The following is a 24848-nucleotide window of genomic DNA, read 5'->3' as shown; positions in this document are numbered from 1 at the left end:
TATGGAGTTTTGAAAAAAATAACATGAAAGGTTAACTGACATTTATGGGACATGTGTTATTATGTGTATTGGTTATGTAAGGTCTCCTGGTAACAGTGAAATTTTATATTTTAAGAAAATTAAAATTTGGGGCACCTGGGTGGCTCAGTGGGTTAAAGCCTCTGCCTTCAGCTCAGGTCTGGTCCCAGGGTCCTGGGATCGAGCCCCGCATCGGGCTCTCTGCTCGGCGGGAAGCCTGCTTCTCCCTCTCTCTCTCTGCCTGCCTCTCTGCCTGCTTGTGATCTCTGTCTGTCAAATAAATAAGTAAAATCTAAAAAAAAAAAAAAAAAAAATTAAAATTTATATTTTGGTATTTAAAAAGAATTTTGGAAGCAGCAGGACTCACTGGATTTTAGATAAAGTTAGCAAGTGTTAAGAGTAATGGAAGTTTAGTCAAGCTTGGTATCCTTAACTCTTAGGATTATAAGCAATGTGGCAATGCTGGCTGGCTTGGGAAAATGACATTTTCTCTGGCATGCTAGCATTAAGGAGGGCCTGGTATATTACTTAAGAGTATCTACCTTGGATCCATTAACAACTGCACAGAACCCACACCAGCTTGCACACACTATATGCCATCAGAATTGCAGATAACAGGATTTCTTTCTTCCAAGTATATACTACTGCCAATATCTAATGTCTATGCTTCAATAACCAACACTTTAAAAATTCACTTGAAATTTCATTAGCCAGTCTGAAACATTTTTTAAAATGTTATCTGCTAGGGTAAAAACGCAACTTAAAATCCTCCAAGTAATAAAACAAGTTTTGGGGTAAGTCAGTTTATTGATGTTATAACCCACCACCCAGACATATTTAAGCACAGAGGACTTAAGGAATTCAGAATCCTTTCCAGAAACTGGCAGCAAGAATAAAAACCACTATGACAATACAAAACCACTGTAAATTTTTAGGTGTCTTCCCTTCAGTATTTTAATAAACATGATTTCTTCTGGCATGTGTTTAATTTTAAGTGAACATGATTTTATAGTTAGGCTTTACTTCTTTATTATTATTAATTACAGCCATTTTAAAAGCCATAAGCTTGTTTCTGGAGGAAGCACTCTTTGAAACTATTACAATACTCTCTCATAAAACAGGAGGTACGCTTGCGAGTTCAGTACTTTAGTTGTAGGCACAGCTTGCACATGCGTATCACTGATGTGAAACCACTGCCCTTTGGTTGACTGCATTTCAAAATCTGTCGAGAGAAGTAAAATTAAATATAAATGGGGAGATTCAAGTTCATTATTTTTTTGGTTTTGCCATAATCTGAATACCAGAATTTTCCAAGATCTCTTACCTTGTGGAATATCCCCGTGAAGAACAAGATTCGAGAGATGACTATTCGCAGCTCTGGCCTTGGCATAGGCAGTATAATGCCCTGACCTCATGGTACCGCTGTGTTCAACGACTCCATATAAGGAATACAGTACTCTAGTATTTTCTTCAGCCACGTTCTTTCAAAGTGAACAGAATTCAAAAGTTAATTCTAGTCCCATTTACAGATGCCAGGGGCAGGATCAGTTTATGCAAAGGGTTTCTAACCTTTACTTTGAGAATGAAGAAATCCTAAGTCTGACCTTGACTACTTTTTCCCTACCTCTACCCAGCCTACTGAGGAGTGTCACACCATGGCTAGATGTTTTTATTGCTTTTATTAGAAAGTTACCATTGCTGTTTCTCTGCTAGAATCATAAACCTGAGGCCACCTGAAATTGCAGTTTCCTGGCCCAGATACTTAAATAATTGAACTTGCCCGGGCTCTGATAATTGCAAAATAATAGCTCTACGAGTATAGCTCCCCGCCCCCCCACCCCGCCCGCCCAGACTAAGTCGTCTTTTAAGATCAAGAGGCTCACGTTTAAAAAACTCCCCCTTAAATTTATATATGTCCCTTAGAGATTCAACTTCTCACATGTTCACTTTCACCACCGAGACCATGGAGCCTGCTTATTCTAAGATACTATACATGCAGTAGGGCAGACTGGGGACAGGGAAAGGCGTTCTCTGAGTTGGGGGCCACTTTCAGACAACTTCCAACTTAGGTTCTCTTGTAAAAAGTCCTGAATGTGCATCCCTGTCCTTCCAAACTATCATCTCTTTACATCCATGGCCCCCTATTCACTAGAAAACTTCATACTTTGCCCCAAATCCTGTCTGCTCTTCAAAGAGTTGCTCCCCTTCCCAGGGTTTCTGACTTAGCTGCCACACCCAGGACTAAATTCTACAATGCGTCCTCCCTTGGAACTGTTCCACTTCAAGTCTTCCTATTTTTCTAGTCTCAGCCCACAACTCCTTCCATTCTTCCAGTTTTCATCTCACCTGTCTCCCCCTCTCCAACCTAACTGAATGTTCCAGTCCTTTTCTCCTGGCTGATGAAGCCTCTCCTGGCCTCATTCCCCAATCAGATCTGTGTCTTCACTACTCCAAGTGGCAATGGAACAGCAGTGTCAGCACAGACCACCACCTGAGACCTACTGAGGCCCAAGTGACATATGCACATTAAAGCTGGAGAACTTAGACCACATGCATCAGTCTTCGAAATCATCTTACACACACCACAGCTTTGCGAGCACATTGACCAGAAAATTCTACTCTGAATCCTACAGCAAACCCTTTCCAGCCCCACACACAGACAGCTGCTATTGCTAGGAGGCAAAATTACACACCCTGTGGATTGGTAAATTGACTGAGGACTAACTGGGATCTTCCGTGCGACTACGATCTTGTAACTCGTTCCTGAGCTCTCTCGTTCCACAGACGGCCTGCACAGCAACCGGCCCGCACTTCACCACTCCTTTAGCCTCTCCTTGTCCCCCAACCCTTGACTAATCTCTGCAGCTGACCTCACCTCCCACTTCAGGAAAACCAAGATAACAAGCTATTCAACTCTAAGCTGCCCATTCTCAGGAACATGAAGTACCTCTCCCTTTTGTTCAGAGACTATGCTCCCAACTTAGTGTTACTAAGCTCTTCTCCTCTCCTCCAGGGTCCTGCTTAATCAGTTCTCTCTCTTTTCTGTATCTTCAAGGAGTAAATTTTCCTCTTGGCTTACCAACCTACTTAAGTCTCCCAGGCTTAACAAAATCACTGGTCCACCATCTTCCTTTTCAGTAAAGCCTCTGATGTATCTACAGGCTTTATTTCCAATATTCTCATTCAAGTCACCAACAATTCTTTAAAAATTTACCATGACCCCTATACCATCTAATCCACAAATACTTTTCTTTTTCTCTGATATTCTGACACTGAGGCCCCCTCACCCTTTCCTTGAAACTTGAACATGGCCAATGACATTTTAGGCAAATAATAGATTCCTAATGACCCTGTGTTTGAACTAATCCAACTACAGGTATTTCTGTTTACCAGCAAAAGTGGCCCTGCCCCATGGTGATACAATGAAGATAATAACAATTCCCTTTACCCACCAGCTCGGAAATACCTTTCTTGAAGAATTCTAAATTGGGAGGCAGGAAAAGAGAATCTCTATCATTTCAAATTTTGCCAATAAAAACTTAGTAATGTTGATACTGAGGTATTTGGAATCTACAGCTTTAATAGGATAGTTTCTCGGGGCGCCTGGGTGGCTCAGTGGTTAAAGCATCTGCCTTTGGCTCATGTCATGATCTCAGGGTCCTGGGATCCAGCCCTGCATCAGGCTCTCTGCTCAGCAGGGAGCCTGCTTCCTCCTCTTTCTGCCTGCTTCTCTGCCTACTTGCGATCTCCGTCTGTCAAGTAAATAAAAAATCTTTAAAAAAATAAATACTATAGTTTCTCTATCCAAATTCTTCAACACGGATATTTGCTGAGACCGTTGGTAGTGTCATCCTCTTCTTCACATGCCTCTTGGGCTCTGATGCTCACCAGAGTTGTCATTAACCATCTCTTCTCTTTCTCCGTGCTCCACACAGGAGATCCTATCCTGTTTTAACCACCAATGTACTGATTTCCAAATCTTTATCTCCAAATCTCACCTCCCTGCCTCAGGGCTCAGGCTTCACATATGTACATCCAAATGTTTTCTTAACAAAGCCCCATGAGTATTAAAAAATACATGAAAATGTACCCAAACCAAACTCATTCTCCTTTCTCCACCTCCCAACCTCTCCTCTTCCTGTGTTTCCTACCTCAGCTAATGCTACTCCCATGGCCCAGCTGCCTTGTCACTCATCCAGGCCTCAGGAATCCTGCTCAATGCCTCTTGTGCTACCCTTACCATCCATCTCAAGGCCTCTTCCTCATCTTCCAAACCAATCCCATCATAAGTCTGGTTAATTTTACCTCCCAAAATACTTTCGCAATCTTGCCTTCTCTTAACCTAGCTGAAGTCCTCACCATTGACTAAATTCAACATCTTCACCTCCTCTAATATGGAGACCCTGCCTCTCTGGTCTTTCCCTCTTAAAATCCAACCTCCTCCATGCTGCAGCAAGTCACCTGTGTAATACACGCATCTGGCTATGTCACCTTCAGTGGCACCCTACTACACTCTTAAGAAAGCCCAAGTTCCTCACCATGATAATCCTCCAGGCCTCATTCCCACCTCACTTCTCTGGTTTCACATCCCGGTGCTCTCTCGGCTTTGCAAGCTCTACAGCTGCTCATACTGCCAGTCCCTGGTCCCCACCACATCAGTTTACACATCTGTGCACCAGCTGTTCTGTTCCCTCGGCCTGAAAAACTTGCTTCCTCTTGATTCATCACAGTAACTCTTACTCTTTAAGTAGCGGTGGAGGTATGGTCTACTTCACAGAGCAGACTTCCCTGACCCACCAACAACTGGGCTAAAGTGCATACCACCCCGCTCTGTGTATACCAGTCTTAACACTCAACCATATTAAACTGAAATTAATTACCTGCTGATCTTTAGTCTTGTGCCCTCAGCTCCCAAGACAATGTCTGCCACCGTAACAGAGATTCAAAAAATGTTGAACTAAATTTAACAACCTAATATTCAAAATGATTCATCACAGATCTTGAAATTATAATGGTACAAAGATCAAAGACCCATTCTACTCAGTCATTCTTATCAACTTCATACCTAAGTGAGTTACTATTGGAGTATCTGATAAATAAGCTATGATTTCCCTTCAAAGGATCATCCCAAAAAGACCACTTTCACTTACCTTACATTTAAGGGTACAAAAAGGAGCCAAATCTAAGATTTCCGGAAATTTTACGTGTTTGTTAACTTTGCGTAGGTTAAAACCAGCCTAAAAAAAGGAGAGATAATAGATTTCTTTTCCTGGAAAATCTGTACACATTAAATAAACTGTAGTCTTACTCTGATGCACAAAACACCACCAACACCCAACCCTAGAGTTCAGTCTTCTCAGGAGACTTCTTTTCTTTCTGACCATTAAATGATTTCTGCTAGGTGCCCACCACACACACACCCCAACGCACTAAGAAATGTGCTCCCACGGGGCGCCTGGTGGTGTGGCTGGTTAAGTGCCTGATTCAATCTCAAGCCAGACATGATCCGGCATGTTCAGGGTGGTATGGCCACAGACTTGATCTCACCTCAGGTCCTGATCTCAGGGGTGTGAGTTCAAACCCCCCACAGTGGGCTTCACACAAGGCTCATGGAACTGACTTAAAAAGAAAGAGAGAGGTGCGGGGGGAGAAAGACAAAGAAAGGAAGGAAGGAAGAAAGAAGAGAGAGAGAAAAAAAAAAGGAAAAAAGAGAAAAAAAAGAAAGCTGCTCCCCTGAGAAAATTCTCAGTGTTTCTGCTCTAGCCATCCAGAAAAGCCAGATTAGCTCAGAGTTCTGAGTGCTTAAAACTCAGCAATAGCAGAATACTTTTCTGTGGAGCCACATACTCTCAGCCTCCTTTCTAACCAAGCTTAGTGCTTGGCTCATGGAGACCCACCCAGCTAGGCAAACCCGTACACCACCCACTGCAGGGAAAATGTTGTAAAGGTACTTTGGGAATTTGGAACTTAATTTAAAACTTGTACTGCTTACAGAAGTCTTCTAGAAAAGACAGGGTCGCCAAAATGATGAAAATCCAACGTATCAATGTCTTTTTATGAAGGGTCAGTAAAAATAAGGTACCACACCCCCAAAAAAATAGTATCACTAATTTTCTTAACTGTGAGATACAGCTAGTAAACTGGACTTTTTTTTTTCTTAACCTGAGAAAAAAGTTTAGAGGAAGATGCTAATTTTACTAAGAAAAGACAACACGCGTTCTAATAAAATTGAGGAAGGATTGTGCCTACATGTCTCCACCTTGAGAGGCATCTTCATCTAAGCTTTTGTCATGCCCAGGTATATTTCTTAATTTTTTTTAAAGTTAGAATTACAAAACAACAGAAAACCAAAGAAACACAGTCATGTGGTAAGATAATAACAAAGCAAGTGTTACCTATTTAAAACAAATTTGAGCTAAAAAGGGGTACCTGCTGAAATCTCTTTAAATGAAGAGTGAGAACAGGAGGAGCAAGAGAAATTAGCATCTGCTTTTTCGCATTGGTATAAACATGTTTCCTTTCTCCTAAAGAAAGAAATTTTAACAGTGTGAAAATCATTTTAGATTTCTAGAGCATTCACATTTGCTATAGTATCATTTTAAGCATCTAACACAATCGATTTATCTTTTAAACTTTCTGGAAAGGACCAGATAGTAAATATTTTGGGTTCTGTGGACCAAGAGGCATAACCAAGGACATTTGGTAAGTATCAGTAAAAATTTCCACAAATTCCCACATTTTTATTGCTGTAATTCAAAATATAGCAATAACTGAATACAAGTACGATCTACCAAGGAGAACGGTACTGAAGAGATACCACTGAATCAGTTGGGGCTCAAAGTTAGTATTTTCTACCACCAAATCGTTTTCAAATGTTCATCAGTAAAAAATATTTCTAGACACCATACAAAAACCTGACTGTGAACAACAGTTGGCAAATGTCTGCTCTAAAGCAAACTGAAATGCTATAAAGTCAGCATAATTTACTTTCTATATTGACATGCAAATAAATAAAAACCTAGACCATTTTTTTTTTTAAAAGTTTCGATAATTCTAGTAAGAATCCTTGGGACTCCACGATCCCTCCTTATCCCACTTACCCAAGCTCAAAAAATGGGGGTGGGGAGAAAGAGAATTATCACTATTTTTCTGTTCTGTATTTGAGGGCGACTAGAAGAAAGCACTGTCCTCCCGGTACCTTGCACTGGGCATGTCCCAGGAGCGCCCAGAGGAAGTGCAGCTCCCGGCATGGAGGGAGAGGAGGGCCAACACAAATGCTGATGGGAAACTGAGCAGACTAAGAGAGAGCCACTATCTGTGAGGAGCCTGTTGCAATAACAACTCAGTAGGATGATTCACCCCCAGAGAGAGGTGCTGGAGAGCAAACTGTCCCACTCGTATCTGCTGTTCGGCTGCCACAGAGTATCAGCCACTTTGGTCTGTTTGTTCAATCTTCTGTTAAAATATTACACAGGGGAGGGAACTTACTGATGCCGTGCAAATCCCGATACAATTAAGATAGCAGTATTCTACCTGTTCATGCAAAATGTGCCCCTGAACATTATTTTCCCTTTCAATGAGAGAATCTAAATTACCTTTTATGTTTGCCTTTGGTCCACTAAACTGTCTCCGGGTGCATACTTCACAAAGCAGCTTATTTGCATCTCGAAGTTTCTCATTTCGGGTGAACTGATATAAACAATGTTGGATCGAACACTCATCAGTATGGAAAGCTTCCCTGTTCGCAAGAGTACAGAAAGCAGTTTCTGGATCTTCGTTTACGACTTCATATACCTTGGTCCCAGGAGAATGACTCTCATTCAGAATCTCTATATTTATTTCATCAGGTTGAAGAACAGTATTCAAGTTAAGGTTTTTGAAACCACTGGAAATGTCCACATCACCACTCCCTTCTGTCAGATAGGCACCATTTACATTCCTAGTACAGTCACCGGGAGAAGATGCCAGGACATCCAGATCGTTATCCATGTGGACACTGTTCATATCTACTTCTTCTGTGGATTTCTGATTGTCAGTTACACTTTCTACCATTTTTTCTTGGCCATTCACATCTTTCTGATTAACACGATATTCTTTATGTATAATTTCCTCTTCTGAAATATGGTTGGATTTAACATCCACTTCTCCCTGAAGTGACATTTCAACCTCACATTCATTATCTTCAGGATGGTCAATGGTACAGATATCATTTAAATGAAGAACTTTTCCTTGAATTTTTTGTTGCCTTCGTTGGTTCTGTGCAAAAAGCATGAAACATTAAAAAATAAAACTAAAAAAAAAAAGGAAGAAGAAAAAATAATAGAAGAAGAAAAAGCATACATGTACCACATCAGATCTTCTTGTTTACCAAAAAGCTTATAAGGAAGAGTGTGCACTCACAGAATTCTGATCCTAAAAGCTCCTTTACTATCAGGGATCAAATAAATTTTGAAGAAAGCTCGTTCACTGAAACCAGGAATAAACTATCACCCAGTCATCAACATATTGTGACACGGTGGGGGGGATAAAAACATGCAAGACACAGTCTGTGTTCTAAGGGAAGTGACCAAGACAGGGTAGTAGACTAGACAGAAACTGCCAAATCGAAGCAGCCAAGTAGGAAACCATGTGGGGAGAGGACTACAAAGAGAGCAGGAAGCAATGTATCCACGTGTATCCAAGGTTGTACTGAGGGAAGAAAATACAAACTGAAAACTCCAGGATGCACAAGTACAGGACTGTTTTGGGCAGGATGGAGGAAAACATCCCAGGAAATAAATGGCCCCAAATTAGAGAGGAAGCAAGGAAGCCTCACGAACAGAGGACAATAAAGGACTTCCCTCTTAAAAGCATTCTGATCTGCCATTTGCAGCCTATTTACAAGCAGAGTGGGGAGAAAGGCATTTCATCACCACTACTGTCACTGGAATGCCTACAGACTCCAGGTAAGATGACAGTCCCGTGCGGCTAATCTGTAATAGCAGAAGGCTGAAGGACACACACAGGACACAAACATTTTCCCGTGTGCCTCAGCTACAAACAGTTAGAACATGAAAGAAAAATGGAGAAAGGATATAAGCAAATACTGCAAAGAAAAGGGAACCCAAAAGGCTCAAACATAAAAACATACTTATATTAAAATAAATGGAAAATAAACTGCATTGAGAAATTATTTTCCATCTATGAAACCAGCAGAAATCCAGAAGTTTGATAACACACTTCTGTCAAGGTTAAGGAGAAACAGCAAATCTCATTGTTGCTGGTGGAAATATAAATTGGCACAGCCTTTGTGGAGGGCAATAAGGTACATCTATCAAAATTACAAACGCCATCCCTCTTCTCAAAATGTGCCGTACTGATGACAGGCATACAGGATTATTCACTGCAGCACTGGTTATTAGAGAGCAAAGACTACAGACAGCCTAAATCAATAGAGAAACAGTGAAATGAGCTACAGGACATCTATAAAGGAGAATACTGTACTGCTGTTTAAAACAACAGAATCTTTGTGTCCTGAAGTGGAAAAATCTCCAAGAACCCAACTAAGCACAACCCAACTAAAACAAAGGATCCAGAACAGTGTGTATAATTTCTTTAAAAATTGGGGAGGGGGGGCGCCTGGGCAGTGGGTTAAAGCCTCTGCCTTCGGCTCAGGTCATGATCCCGCTGTCCTGGGATCGAGCCCCACATCGGGCTCTCTGCTCAGCAGGGAGCCTGCTTCCCCCCTCTCTCTGCCTGCCTCTCTGCCTACTTGTGATCTCTATCAAATAAATAAATAAAATCTTAAAAAAAAAAATTAGGAGGAAAAAAGACTACATATTTGTATTTGACCATATTTTTCAAAAGAAACTCCAGAAGGACACATACGAAACTAATGCAAGTGGTTATCTATGTCATGAAAGGACAGAGCTGGAGGGGTACTTTGTGCATCTTTATATATTTTTAAATTTTTGAAAGTCAATGTATTAAGAACTCAAAAAATTATTAAAAATGAACTACAACTCCTAAAAGTTTTCACAAATACGGGTGTGCAGGTGGCTCAGTCAGTTTGATACCTGTCTCTTGATTTTGGTTCAGGTCATGATCTCAGGGTCATGAGATAGAGCCCCACAGGGTCTCCATGCTGGGCTGGCATGGAGCTTGCTTGGGATTCTCTTTCTCCACCCCCTACTATTCCCCCCCCCCGCCCACCCCACCCCAGCTTCTGCTCTCTCCTTCTAAAAAAAGGAAAGGTCTCACAAGCAACACAAGATTTTAAAAACACAAAAGCACAACATTTTCTTTTGGTCATTCAGACTTCAGACTCAATAGTTGCAAATATAAAATTAGAAAAGCATAGTTTTCTTCCCAGTTACCCACCTTGGCTTGCTTTTTGGCTTGCTTCTTTGCTTTCTTCTGTAAGTGCTTACTTGTTCCCGATGGAATGTCACTCCTTTCTTTGATGTAACTATCATTGTCTTTCTCCTCCTCACTCTCTTTATCTTCATCTTCCATGGTCTTTTTCAAATTTTTATCATTTATACTTTTCTTACCACTCTTAAAATATGAGCCAAAAATAAAATTTTACAACTATTTGGTGAAGAGATTTCATGTTACCTAAGTATTTTTCTACTCCTATTTCATATTGGTTTTACTTTCTACAATGTTTGAAAATATATCTAGGACAAACTCATTCATCTCAAATACTAGAACAATCTTACATACTGAGAAAACAAGCCAACAAACAAAACAGTAAAAAAGGCAGCTTCTCATGCCAGTAAAATTGAAAGGAATATCATGCATTTTATTAAGATATGTGCTGCCTCCTACAGTAATTATGCCACTTTCTAACTGCGCTTTCTGTTTATCAGTGGTTTATTTACTTGTCCCACTACAGGCATTCCTTTTTATCCTTTTCCTTCTTCCCATGTAAATGAGAATTTTAGAAAAAGGGAAAATAAAGTAAATTTGGTAAGACTTTAATCACTAAGTAACACAGATTAAACAGACCCTGAATTCATATGAAGCTGAATAACAATTTATCCAATATTCATAACAGGCTTTCTTTTTTCCAACCACTAGTTGATGAAGCCGAATTGATATGGCTTAAAACTGAGATACTATCTATTAACATGCATGAACTGAATGAAGACTGTAAGGGATTTATGTTTAGTCTTAAATAACGAAAAAATTTAATTTTTAGTATAAAGAAAACACTTTCCCTATAGGTCTACCAATCAAGCTAATAATCCATAAAGAATTCTAGACACACTATCTATACTTTTTTAAAATAAAATAATATTTACCCCAATTTCCATTCAAATCTTTAAAATTCTTCTGTCTCAAATACATTTCAAAAAATTCCTCCAAGGGTTAATGTACAAACTTGGAAAAGAGTGACAAGGCTTCCCTCATAAAATCTAACACAGGGAGGAAAAAAATCTACTTAAACAAAATACACTCAGTAGGTCTTACCTGATCATCTAAAACTGGTAGAGACAAATCAAGGAAAGATTCATGAACCAAGGAGACCTTAATCAACCAAAACAGATAAATGTAAAAAGGAAGGAAAAGATTCATTTTAAACATTATATAGTAAGATTACGGTGGGGGGTTACATTTTAAAATAAATTCTTAACAAAATAAAAAATTACAATGTTGAGGGCTTTGGGTTAGGAGAAATAACTTGAAATGTTAAACTAACTTCTTTCAGACATAAGGAGTGCTCACAGTCCCAGGAAAGAACTATGAAGATTTGCACAGCCCAAAAGAGAAAACCTTATGAAACTAGATACTTCTGTTTTTGAAAGATACAACCGATGAAATACAATCTATTAATATTAATGAATAAATCCAGTCCACATTACATCAACTTACAGTTCTGCATTCATCACACATGATTGTACTAGTTAGTTCACCACCAAAGATGCGGTCCACAAAACTTGGTACAGATTTTTTCTTTTCATAATCTAGAAGGGGAAAAAAGGTTTATCAATTACCCTTACATAATTAACAGAATAATTTAAAACTATTTACTTACCTATCTAACCTTAAAATTTTATTTTTAATTTCCTAATTATCTCTGTTCATAATTACCATTTTATTTTATGCCGTAGTCAGCAGCAAATACTCCGCTTTTGAGCATAACACAATTTAACACAATCATGTCTCATGAAAAAGAAAAAGTTCTTATCCTAGATCGGGTCAGTGGAAAATAAACCGTGCAAGTCAGTGAGACCTTCTACATGTCAATATCCCACTAGTAAAATGAACAGATGGGGCCAAGCTGGACGATACTCTAGACCACTTCTAGCTCTGCCACTCTCATAATATTCAGCAGCAAACTGAGGAGAGAATGCCCACAAACTTTTAAACTCTAAGACTGAACTCCATTCAAAATCAAATCAAAAAACAAACAAACAAAAACACTAGGAAAATGTTTCAGACAAAATCTTCTTTTTATTTTTTCTATGTTCCCAGAAATAATCTTCATAAGTTTAGAATAAGACAATTTTACCACCTGGTCACCCAATTTTCTAAATACGTGAAATATATAAGCCTTATTCCAATGGTAAGTGTGTCCATTTATACAGAAACACACTTGATGACAACAGCGCCAGCAGGGCAGGATTCTCTCTGCTACTGGCCCGGCCCTAAAGGACACTAAGGAGGCAAACAGGTGCTATGTGTTGATTCTAAACTGTGCTTCAAAGGGGTGCCTGGCTGGCTCCATCAGTAGAGCACCTGACTTTTGATCTTAGGGCCCTGCATTCAAGCCTCACAAAACCAAAACAAAACAAAACAAAAAATCGTGTTTTACAATATAGTAACCACTAGTCACTTGTGATGATTTAAATTAAAATTAAATAAAAGTAAAAGTTTAGCCCCTCAACCACCCCAGTGACATTTCAGGAGCTAAATGGCCACATATGTCTAGTGGCTACTCTATCAGCATAAATACGGAAGAGTTCCATTATCACAGAAAGTTCTATCGGACTGGTCTGTTTTAAATCTTTAAATGCCACACAATAATAATGAAGTTGGCTCCATGATTAACAAACCAGTTACTGACAATTCACACAGACAAGTGTAACTCACATATCACTGCTCATTAGAAATATAGTTGACCTTTGAACAACACTGTGTTGAACTGTGTGGGTCTGAACTTTGTGGGTCCACCTATATGCGAATCTTTTCAATAAATACAGCACAGTACTAAAAATGTATTTTCACTTCCTTATGGTTTTCTCAATAACATTTTCTTTCCTCTAATTAACTTTATGTAAGAATGCCATACATAATACATATTACAAAAAAAATACATGTTACTTTTCCACTTAGGTTATCAGTAAGGCTTCCGGTCAACAGTAAACCATTAATAGTGATGTTTTTGGAGAGTCAAAAGTCATAAATAGATTTTCAACTGTGCAGGAATGGGGATGAGAAGAAACTGGTGTCCTTAACCTCTGCATTGTTCAAGTGTCAACTGTGTAAGCTTTTGAAAAACAAAACTGATCTCATTTTAGCTCTATCTTTTAAAATTTCACTATAATACTGCATAAAAATACACCAAAGTTAAATTTTTCAAAAATATTCCCCTTTGGAGTATAAATTATTTTTCTAAATCAATGGTGATAAAGAAAAATTATGTTAATAACTGAATTTGAAATAAAAGTGCCAGCAATCTTGTCCTAAGTTACAGAAGAATTCAACTATAGTGTGTTAGTTCAAAAAGTCAGACATTACCTTTAACTTTATTTTTTAGTTCTTCATCCAATTTTTCAGTAGAATTACCAAATGCTTTAAGAATTCCTTTACTCACTCTCTAAAAGTAATAAAATGGATATATATACTATTAAATTTTTAAAGTTTTATAGTTATTTTCCCTAGAAAATATGTAATCAAGTCAAGAAAGTGATCAAGAATTAGCTCCCCAAACTTACTGAATAAAAATTAGTTATTTCTAAGGTCACATTTTTGAATTTAATTCAAGGAGCTAAAAAAATTACAAAACAATCACTAACCCCTACACAAAGGCACTGTCTTACTTTAAGATTTTAATCTATTCAAACCAAAGCATTTGAGCCCATGCCCACCTCCTTTGGAAAGACCACTGAAATATTATGTCCTAGAAGCAGACTGTTTAAATGAGAGCTATAGGGGAATCCAGCATTCAAAGCCGAGAGCCACCATTACGGGGTGACCTTGAACCAGGTCCTGAATCTTATTTACACCCTAGCTTCACAGTCTATGGAATGAGAAAATGATTAACAGCATCCACCTCAGAGAAAGGTTGGGAGGACCAAGTAAGGTAACTCACACAAAATTCTAAAAACAATGCTTGATATAAAATAAGAGCAAAATAAATGTCATCACTAGTTATCCCTTGTTTTTACTCCTATTACTATTATTAATTATACTCAACATCCCCAAATACATTACTTTACATCTGGCAATTTACAAACATTTAAAAACGTAACTACATTCCCTGACTCTTAAAAATGAGCATACTTCCTAGACTCAAAAAGCGGTGTTAAATCACACTCAGAGCAAGAGTAAGAATGCGCTGCAACTGGGAACTGTTTTGGGAGAAACATTTTCCAATACTCTGGAGCACTCCTGGCATAGGCTAGTACTATAGAACAGCTCCTAAAGAATATTAATGCCCTAGCCACCAAGGAAAACAGAGCAACATGAAAAGGAGAATCATTTCTAACTCTCTACATTCATTTTACTGATTAAAATATACCAGTTGAAAACACTGGTGTGGAAAAAAAATTTTAAATACAATGGCCTCAATAACTAGTTTTCATTGCTTTAATTAATAAGCCTTCAGATGTTAAATTCCGGACAAGTTAATGAAGATGGGATTATAAATTATACTGGTCAAAATATGCTAACTTGTTGTTCTTCTGCTCTCATTCCATCCAATAAATACCGAAGCAGCTCCTGGCTGTCTTGTTGCTGATAGCCTTTAAACCGTACTGCTCTACAGAAAAAAAAAAAAAGAAGAAAAGACAGAAAAACAATGATGAGTCTACTAAAATATGAAACTATTTTTACAAAATCTTAGGATCACATTCCAAATCTCAAGAGTAATGTACTTTCTCAAAATTTCCATTCAGTTTTGACAACACCCTTAGTAGATTTAATTTTCACATGAAGTTCATGTTTTTTAATCCAAATGAAATAAACCATGCTGTAATATATATACTGGATTGACTTTAATGCTATTGAGTTTTTCATATTATTTCTCAGCATCTTACTGATGCACTGAAAACAAAATCAAAGCAGATACTCACTTTTTACAGACCTGAGAAAAGAGTTCTTTAGGTGTCACGATTCCCTTTTTGGTCTCTTGCATCTCATTAAGAAACTGGCTCATGGCTAAAGTAAGAGGGCCTGGAGGCTCAAGGTTTATTTCTAAGGGTTCCTGAATATGGGAATAAAAATTACTTTCTTCAGTCAAAGTTTGGAATCATTTATGTTACCAAAATGTAGCTAATCAACTGCTATTGCCAATGTTCCTGATAGAGCGGTCACATTTAAAACTTCAAAAAACGTACATCAAAAGATGTAGAAAGTTTCTGTTCATTGACTACTTATGAAAAAATCAGTTCTACTGTTTTAGTTTTAGAATATCAGGAGTAGACCACCTAAGAATCGAAAGAGCCAGAGCAAAATGTGAATAATAAAAACGGACAGGATAAAATTCATTTTACTACACACAATTTGAGCCACCTGAAAAGCTGTTGAAAATAATAATGCATGCCTAGGGCTTCATGCCTATCAACAGCTTTCCCAAGAATTACACCAAACACCAGAGCACAGCACAACATTGCATACATGTAACAAATAAATCTAAAGGCTTAATCTATTAGCCTGAAAATGTTTCACTCAGTAGTCTAAAGTAAAAGCAAACAAAACAAGTAAAAAAAGGTGAAAATGAGCATAAATTCTTTAAAATAATTTAGAATGCAGATATTCAGAGAGGAGAATTACTGATTGTAAAAGAAAAGCTTTAAGTACATACAGTTAGTGCCAAATCAGGAGGTTCAATTTTTACAATTGTTCCGGACATTTTTACTTCTTTTAGTAGTTCTCTCAGCACTGGTGTTTGTGACAAATTCTGGAATATGGGATGGAAACAAAAGGAAATTTATTTCAAAGCAAATCAAATATTTACTTTATCACTAAAATATTTAAACAGTTTAACTGTCTATTCTATCAAAACAGAAAACTACTATCAACACTGCAGTCTTTATTGTATCGAGCTCAGGAAACAAAAAGTAGCAGCATGCTCTTTTCCCCCCACTTTATTTGGCTCATAAGTTCTTCAGTTCAGAGCTTACTCATCACCCCCAAAAGGGCACTGCCTACTATCTAACATGAAGTAGTTACATTACCATTCCCACCATCTGTAAGTAGGTATTTGTTTCGGTACTAGGTTATCCTGTGCTTCCCCAACGTTTGAGTACGAGTTCCTTGAAGCCAGGGTCAATGTTTATTTTGAATTCTAATGCATGCAATGCTTAGCACAGTGTTTTACTGTCATATAAAGTCAACAGTTCCTGAAGTATTCTTCGAAAACCCAGAAATAAATTACTTGGGGAAAAAAATTAATACTATAATAAGAAGTATGCAAGAACATCCTATAATGTGAGGGAAAAAAGTTTTATAGAGGGGGAAAAAAAATTAACGTTGGCACCTGCATAACTGCATTGAAGAAACATGTATTTCCTAAATTACTGAGTCCTTTCACAGTTATTTGGGTAGCAGAATTAGTGGAAGGATTTTCTTTAGTCATGTTTTCCTTTTTTTCTCGCTCTTGTTCATTTTTACTCTCTTTTTCTAATTTTTTATTTTCGAGTTCAATGTTACCATCTTTTGCTGCTTTAAGGGGAAGAAAAAGGAAAGAAAAAGCGATTCAGCAAAATGATACAACTATACCAAATGCAAAGTTATACTTGGGACAGAGTACTAGAATTTGTGAAATTTTACCTAACATCATTATTCCCATCTGTTTGATTTTAAATGTTTTCTAATAAATGTAAGTAAATTACCATCACAAGAGAAAAACCACTAAAAAATATGTGAAAGTGATGGAAGCATTAGTTTGACAAATGAAACCAAACACTGTATGTTTGGTATAAACCCCCCCCCTTTCTACTGCAAGGCGTTTTTTAATAAATGAGCACATCCTACCTTATGAAATTAGAGTATAAAGCAATCAAGTAAAGAATGTGGACATGAAATATATTTTTAAATGAACAGGTCAAAAACGAACCCTGAAGTTAAGAACAAATAATTCTGGCTGGACAGAGATACTTCTGTGACTGTAAAAATCAAAACAAGTTTAAAGCAGATGATGTATGCCAACCCAATCAACTTAATTATGCATGAAAAAAAAACTGAGAAATAGCTGGCCTTCACTTTTGTATTATCCAAACACAAATGTAACAAAATGAAGTCAGTATGAGGCAGGCCTCTCTCAAGTCCCCCTCTACAGAAAGGGCATCACTGCTCATTACTTCAGACTCGTCACAGACTCTGACTAGATGATTTCTTAGATTCCCTTCCAACACAGGATAATAATTTATATTCCCAATGTTTTACATTCTTAACCAAAAATAGTTCGTTTGTTTGAAATCAACCATAATTCATTTTATTAAGGTATATGTAATGCTGAGCAGTACAGATACATTAATGGATACATAAAGATACATTAGTTAACATTATACATTCAATAATTAAGCTAAATTAACATTAAGTTAACATTAAATAGATACATTAAGTTAACATTACAGCGTACATTAAGAAACAAATGATTTTACCTGATTTTGGAGTTGTAGTACCAGCTTGTTTTCTAACATAATCAACCACCTGACCCAATCTGTTTGAACTACAATACTGGACCTCATCATCACATAGGTAACACCTGTGTCCCAAAAGAACACAGAGAAGAAAAGTGACAAACACAACCAAAAAAGGGGACAAATTATAATGCTTGGAACCCAAAAATGTGTAAACACCAAATTATTCTATTAAAGAAAATGAAAATAAAAACTCTGTGGTTTCTTGAAGAAGATTACCCATGTTAACTCTGGTTTACTATTAGTAAAATTAGCCAGAACTGTGGCTACATACAAATACTATAGGAAAATTCCAAACATTTTGCTGAAATGGCTAGTTACAATACTAGAGTCAAAAGTTTTTTCTACACATATTTCAAAATACAGACCTACATCATTAAAATTCACAAGTTTTAAAATTGACAGATGATGTTCTGTGAACACGGCTGTGTAAATGTTTTTTAAAGATGTGAAAACTGGTTTTGATGTTACAAGAAATACATGTACCAGTCTGACATTTATTTTCACGCAAATTCATTGCCAAAATTTTACTATATTCTCAGTTCATCTGAAATTTGTTCTCAGTGTTCCAAATTTTAAATAATAACCCACCACATGCCATTTATAATATCACAAGCAAGAAGAAAAACAAACGGGTGAAGATTCACATGTCTTCTACATGCTACAATTTCTAAGTGTGTACAATACTAAGCAAAAGGTTCTCAAATATCACATTCTCAAGCCTTTTGAAAGTGACAGTATTTAAACAAATTCCACAAAAATTTAAACTTTCTTGCTCCTTAAACACCTCCATTCCCCAATTTCTTGCTCCTTAAACACCTCCATCCCCCCATTTCAAATAATTACCAGTCAAATGATAGGCATAGAGTTGAAACTTACCAGACACTCCAGTTGTCCAAACTGAGAACTAGACAATGAGGTTCAGATCTTGGTGTCATATAGTGCTTCAAGGCATGTTGCTCCTGAGAATCTCTGCCACAGCCCTAGAGAATCATAATCATAAACCTCGCAGCCACAAAAGTTCACAAAAAGAGAATTCATAATTCATAATGCAAAAGAAAATGGCTTGAAAAATTCTCACTCTTACAATTCTAAAATAACATGTTAGACTCTAGAGAGAGTACCAATTTTGTGAAAAGCTAAGTACGAACAGGCAACTGAAAACATCTCAACAAGAAGGTATTTAGGAACAGTGCACTCAAAGGATTCACCTCTCCAACTTATCCTTTCTAGTCCCAACTAAACCACGTTAAGGAGCCATTCACTAGGTCTAGTGTGAGCCACTTAACAGCTTCCTAAGTATTTTCCTGACTTTGACTTTTTCTTCACGTACATATTTTTTCAGCTTAATGGTATCTGAAACAAATTTCTGTTCATATACTCAATTCAAAAATTATGAATTGCTTTCAAACTTTTTATTACTTTTTTTTAAAGATTTTATTTATTTGTCAGAGTGAGAGAGAGAAAGAGAGAGGTAGGCAGAGGGAGAAGCAGGCTCCCTGCCAAGCAAGGAACCCCATGTGGGACTCAATCCCAGGACCCCAGGATCATGACATGAGCCACAGGCAGACGGTTATAACCAATTGAGCCACCCAGGCACCCCTGCTTTCAAACTTTTAATTAACAAACCTAATACCATCTGACCCTACTTTCTGGAGTTAACTTTCATATTGTCCTATATCAAATCCCACCCAGTTGTCAAGGTCTAGCTCAAAGACCACCTCCTCTCAGAAGCCTATGTTTATCCTCCTGGATAAGAAAACACTGTATGCTTGCTGTAAACAAACTCCTACAAAACATGGTGTAAATTCCTGGTGGCATTCCTTATGTTCTACTTCATAGTAAAGTTGTTAATGTTTATATCCTTCTTCCCCTGAACTATAAATCCTGAAGATACAAAAACAGAATTAATCTTCTACTACCAAAAAAAAAACAAAAAAAAATTAGCAAATGGAAGGAGGTCAATACGCATTAACTGAACAAGCAAATGGGAGATTTTTCACCTACAAGATGTATAGACTTAGTCATAAAAGAATACGACCAGATTTTCTGTCTTTTGCTGGTTAAGTCACTGTTATGAAATATATCTTCACTATGTATCTATCTGAATTAGGCCACAAACTCTCTTAGATTGCACTACAGAAGTGGTCCTGTTTCTATAAAGCTAAAAATATACCTCGAAGGGGAACTGTTTATCAATGGCTTCTAATCTTCTATGGTATCAATACCACTGATTTAATTTATCCCATTCAATATTCAATGCTAAATAAATGATTATTAATTTTGAAAAAAAGTTTTCTTAACACCATTTGAGATTATTTGAAACTTAGAATGAGATGACTTGTCTTAAGATAGCAGTTGAAAGGGCACCTGGGTGGCTCAGTGGGTTAAGCCTCTGCCTTTGGCTCAGGTCATGATGTCAGGGTCCTGGGATCGAGCCCCACATCGGGCTCTCTGCTCAACAGGGAGCCTGCTTCCCTCTCTCTCTGCCTGCTTCTCTGCCAAGAGAGGTTGTCATCTCTGTCAAATAAATAAAATCTTTAAAAAAAAAAAAAAAAGATAGCCTTTGAGAATCTCTTGCTAATAGTGCAAAAGGTGACTATAGCAGGACGAAAGTTAACAATTAAGAGTGATATTATCTTAACTTTAGGAACTAAATAGATAGCAAAATAAAATTTATAATAGGAAATGTATTCTGGAAAAGGTAAAGGAAAATATATTCATTCTCACTTTATAAATTTAAGAGCTTCAGTGAAAACCTTTCAAATACAAATAATAAATGTGTTCTTTGCTAACATTCAATTTTATTTTTTAAATAGGCTCCACGTTCAGCATGGAGCCTAGTACAGGGTGCTTGAACTCATGACCCTGAAATCAAGACCTGAGCTGAGATTAAGAGCTGGGTGCTTAACCAACTGAGCAACCCAGGAAGCCCCAACATTCAAATACTTTTAAATTGTCTGACTGCAATGAGATAGCACTATTCTGCTATCAGAACTGTTAAAAATAAACTGCGACAATACTGAATGCTAGCAAGAATGCAGAGACAGTTGATCACTCATACAGAGCAGGTAGAAATATAAAACATTAATGGACACTCTGGAAAACAGTTCGGCAGTTTCTTAAAAACTAGATATTCAACTAGTACATAACAGTAATTGCACTCTTAGACATTTTTCCAAAAAAATGAAATTATAAAAATTTGTTTACAAATGTTCATAGCAGCTTTATTTGTAATCACCAAATTTGGAATGAGAGCAGACCAGATGTCCTTCAACAGAAGAATAAATAAACTGTGGTACATCTATAGCATGGAATACTACGCAGTAATAAAAAAGAACTAAACACAATTTAGTAACTTTTAAGGCAATTATGCTAAGTGAAAAAGCCAATCCAAAAATGTTGTATACTGTATGATTCCATTTACATAAAATTTTTGAAATGACAGAATTTTAGAAATAAGGAACAGATGAGTGGCTGTGGGGTGCTTGAGGGAGAGATGGCAGTAGGGACGTGGGTGTAATTTTAAAAGGGCAACATATGGGGTGCCTGGATGGCTCAGCTGGTTGAGCGTCCGCCTCTTCATCTCAGCTCATGTCTTGGTCTCAGGGTTGGGAGTTCAAGCCCTGCATTAGCCTACTTTAAAAAGGGGGCAGGAGCATGGGCAACACAAGAGATCTGTGTAATTTGACAGTATTTGGTATCTTGACTGTGCTGGTGGAAACATGAATCTAGACAGGTGACAAAACTACACAGAACTTAATACACACAATCGCACATGCACAACATACATACACACAAATGAGAAGTAAAACTAGGAAGAACTGCTTAAAAGTGAATGGACTGTATCAATATTAACATCCTGGTTGTGATATTATACTATAGTTTCATAAAATATTCCACTTTGAGGGTGCCTGGGTGGCTCAGATGGTCTGCCTTCGGCTCAGGGCATGATCGGGTCCTGGGATTGAGCCCCCATCAAGCTCCTGGCACAGCAGAGTCTGCTTCTCCGTCTCCCACTGCTCCTCCCAGCTCCCACCAGCTTATGCTCTTTCTCTCTCACTTGCTCTCTCTCAAATAAATAAAATCTTTAAAAAAAAAAAAAAAAAGTTCCACTGGAGGAAATGGGGCAATGTATATAGGGATATCTCTATATTACTTCTTATACTGTATATGAATCTATAATTATCTCAAAAAAAAATTCCATTAAAAAGAAAAAAAAAGTCCTCTGCCTCATCTTGAAGCTTCATGACAGGAATGCCGACCAGCCCAGTAGCCTAACATAGGAACTTAACTTGCCACCAATAACAAAGAGACCTGACCTTTGGTACCATGGCAATACTGTGAGCTGTTCTGCCCCTAGATACCATCCATGCCAAAACCCAGGTACTCACTCCCCCAGCTGCCACGAATGTGGCCTACTGACAGCTCACAGCTCAATCTATCCATCCCCAGGAATTATCCTCAGTGTAACGAAGCTGCCTTGCCCAAGGTCAGTTCCCCTCCCCAGCAGCATCCTACAGCCAGTGTTTAGTCCATGCACAAGTACAAAGGCCTGGCCCCTTCGCTCAGTTCAGGACACCTCTGAAGGCCAGAATTCATTATGGGATCAGCTGAGGCCCCATAGTACTGGCTCTTACTTCAACTTCTCCCTCTGCTTAATCTTGCCTCCCTAACTCTCTTCCTGGTTGTGGTACTTGAGAACACTATCCAATAAACCATATATACACAGACCTCAGTCCCCAATCTGTTCTCCAGGAAAAAGGACCTAAACCAGCTGGCAGCCTACTCACCCAAACTGTGGTTTTACTAACACCTTCTAAATAAATTCAAAGAGTTTTATAAAATCCCATATTGATCAAAACTGAAGCATACCTGATGCCCACATTTAAGACATAGCCAAATTGAAGGGTTTTCTTCCGTTTCTTCTTCAGATTTATCTTTTATTTTATTGTCCGTCTTACAATCTTGGCAAATATTCCATTCCACATTCAATAAAGCCCTTTTCAAATTACCTTGTTCCAATCCTTTTCTAATGTGTCTGCACATAGGTTCTATTAAAACAAATAATAAAGGAGTATGTGAGATAAAAATGGCTTTCTGAAGTTAAACTCAAAACCTACCCTTCATCTGAACTTCAAAAATGAATTTATAAACAAACTGTTAGATAATCTGAAAGTTTAAATTTCTGTTTGACACTTGAATATTATGATGATGTGAGAAAGAGATTCTATACAAATTTTAAATTTTGGCTTTTTGAAGTCCCAGGTATAAACATCACCTTCCCAAATTCACTTCAATTCATTTATCTGTTTCCTTTCAATTAAGGCCTTTATCATATTATTCTCTTTATCTTAAAAGGTTCATGAAGAGGTCTTTTGTTAAGTCAACAATACAACCATTGCAAACCCAGCACTGTGATGGGGTCAGAAAACCTAAAAAAGACCAAGCCACAGTTCCTCTCTTTGAGTAGTATTCTGGCAGAAGCAGATAAATAAATAAATAAATGTATAAGAATCTCCAAAATGTTAAAACAAACAAAAACAGTATCTCCAAAATGTGCTATAGCAGTACACAAAGGGCTAAAATCAATGAAGGTTACCTAGACTAGGTAACATCTGTACAGCCTTATTTATAGTGAGAAAGTTTTCTGATATTAAGCACTTACTATGAATTTGACACTGTGCTAAATGTTTTTGCATACATGATCTCATTTAATTCTCACATCCCCCTAAAAGAAAGACACTACTATCCCCACTGACAGATGCGAAAACTAAGATTTAGTGCACAAGATCACATAACTACAGAATGCCTATGCCAGAATTTGGACTCAGGTCTTCCTGACCTCAAAGCTCACACTTTATAAACTATAAACTCAGGGACTGAACAACTGAAAAGGCCGTATCCCATGAACAAAAGTATGAGGGTATAAAATATCAAAGTGCATACTGTCTCCTCAGACTGTCATCTCACACGTGTGTAAAAACGAACAGCAGGACCTGAGCCCGAAAACCCTGTTGGGACCAGATCAGTAAAGGGCTTTGCAAGTCACTCTAAAACACCTCAGTTGTTTCAGGGACCCAAGAGGTTCAGAAACCAGTCAAGTGGCACATTTAGCTTTTGTACAATGAACTCAACCTGCACCCAGAGAAAATAAAAACTAATGAGATCATATAAAAAACTACTAAATCTCAACAGGTAGTTAAAGAAACACAAACTAAAAAAAGAAAATACTCTTTTTCAACTACACAATCAGCAGATGTTTACAAATGATACCAGCCAGTGTTGATAATGTTAAGGGAAATGGGCTCTTTATTTCACTGGTAGGGGGCCTGTTAGTAAAAAAAATTTGAAGGGCATTTTTATGGAAGCAAAAGAGCCTTGAAAATATTTATGCCATTTATTTCTGCAATTCTACTTGTAAAATCTGTACTAAAAAGATAGTTGGATGTGCAAAGAGATTTAGCTACAAAAATGTTTACTATCATTCCATTCATATCACTGAAAAGTTAAAGATTACCTAAATTTGTGTTAACAGTGGGGAATTACCAAATTATGAAATATGTTCCCATGGTCCTTTATATCAATGGAGTATCATGTCATTAAGAACATCAAGACGATTAAATGACATGTAAATAAAAACATTAAGTTAAAATGCAAATTAAAGAACAATAATGTACACTTTGATCCCATTTGTACATATTAAAATATGTCCATTTAGGGATATAAACATAACTTTAAAGATTCAATTGGTAAAATATACCTAAAGATTCAGAAGAATCATCAATTGGAACAGTTTTTCCCTTTGTCCGTTTCTTTCCCATGTTGGCACTTTATGGATTACTTACTGACACAAAATAACAATCTAGAAAACAAGATAAAGTTAGCTTGACAAAAAAAAAAAAAAAGTATGTTTTATATTTTTCTAGGCGATAGTAACTAAGCCACATATTTTACGTCTATCACACTTTATAATTT

The 24848-nt window shown here is 37.4% G+C and overlaps 1 protein-coding gene across 14 annotated transcripts in view; it reads right to left on the bottom strand.

The window, feature by feature from the left end:
• Window positions 1–788: 788 nt before the first annotated feature.
• Window positions 789–24848, bottom strand: part of USP16 (ubiquitin specific peptidase 16) — a 30009-nt gene continuing 5949 nt past the window's right edge. For 7 of the 14 annotated variants that reach the window (XM_059392215.1, XM_059392214.1, XM_059392213.1 and 4 more), the window contains 17 exons: window positions 24634–24735; window positions 22746–22924; window positions 18750–18853; window positions 17832–17935; window positions 16706–16890; window positions 16031–16126; window positions 15300–15430; window positions 14899–14986; window positions 13744–13822; window positions 11875–11966; window positions 11473–11529; window positions 10378–10554; window positions 7614–8274; window positions 6448–6542; window positions 5169–5255; window positions 1343–1499; window positions 790–1240 (listed from right to left, as the gene is read on the bottom strand). In XM_059392215.1, the coding sequence (XP_059248198.1) occupies window positions 1116–1240; window positions 1343–1499; window positions 5169–5255; window positions 6448–6542; window positions 7614–8274; window positions 10378–10554; window positions 11473–11529; window positions 11875–11966; window positions 13744–13822; window positions 14899–14986; window positions 15300–15430; window positions 16031–16126; window positions 16706–16890; window positions 17832–17935; window positions 18750–18853; window positions 22746–22924; window positions 24634–24694 (2478 nt within the window). In that variant the 5' untranslated portion in view covers window positions 24695–24735 and the 3' untranslated portion in view covers window positions 790–1115. Of the gene's footprint in view, window positions 1241–1342; window positions 1500–5168; window positions 5256–6447; window positions 6543–7613; window positions 8275–10377; window positions 10555–11472; window positions 11530–11874; window positions 11967–13743; window positions 13823–14898; window positions 14987–15299; window positions 15431–16030; window positions 16127–16705; window positions 16891–17831; window positions 17936–18749; window positions 18854–22745; window positions 22925–24633; window positions 24736–24848 lie in introns of all 14 variants that reach the window. The other 7 variants (XM_059392224.1, XM_059392222.1, XM_059392225.1 and 4 more) reach the window with 5 other exon arrangements.

This window comes from Mustela nigripes, chromosome 2 (genome assembly GCF_022355385.1).
Source record: "Mustela nigripes isolate SB6536 chromosome 2, MUSNIG.SB6536, whole genome shotgun sequence".
NCBI lineage: Eukaryota > Metazoa > Chordata > Mammalia > Carnivora > Mustelidae > Mustela > Mustela nigripes.
This window is presented reverse-complemented; position numbering and strand designations above follow the sequence as displayed.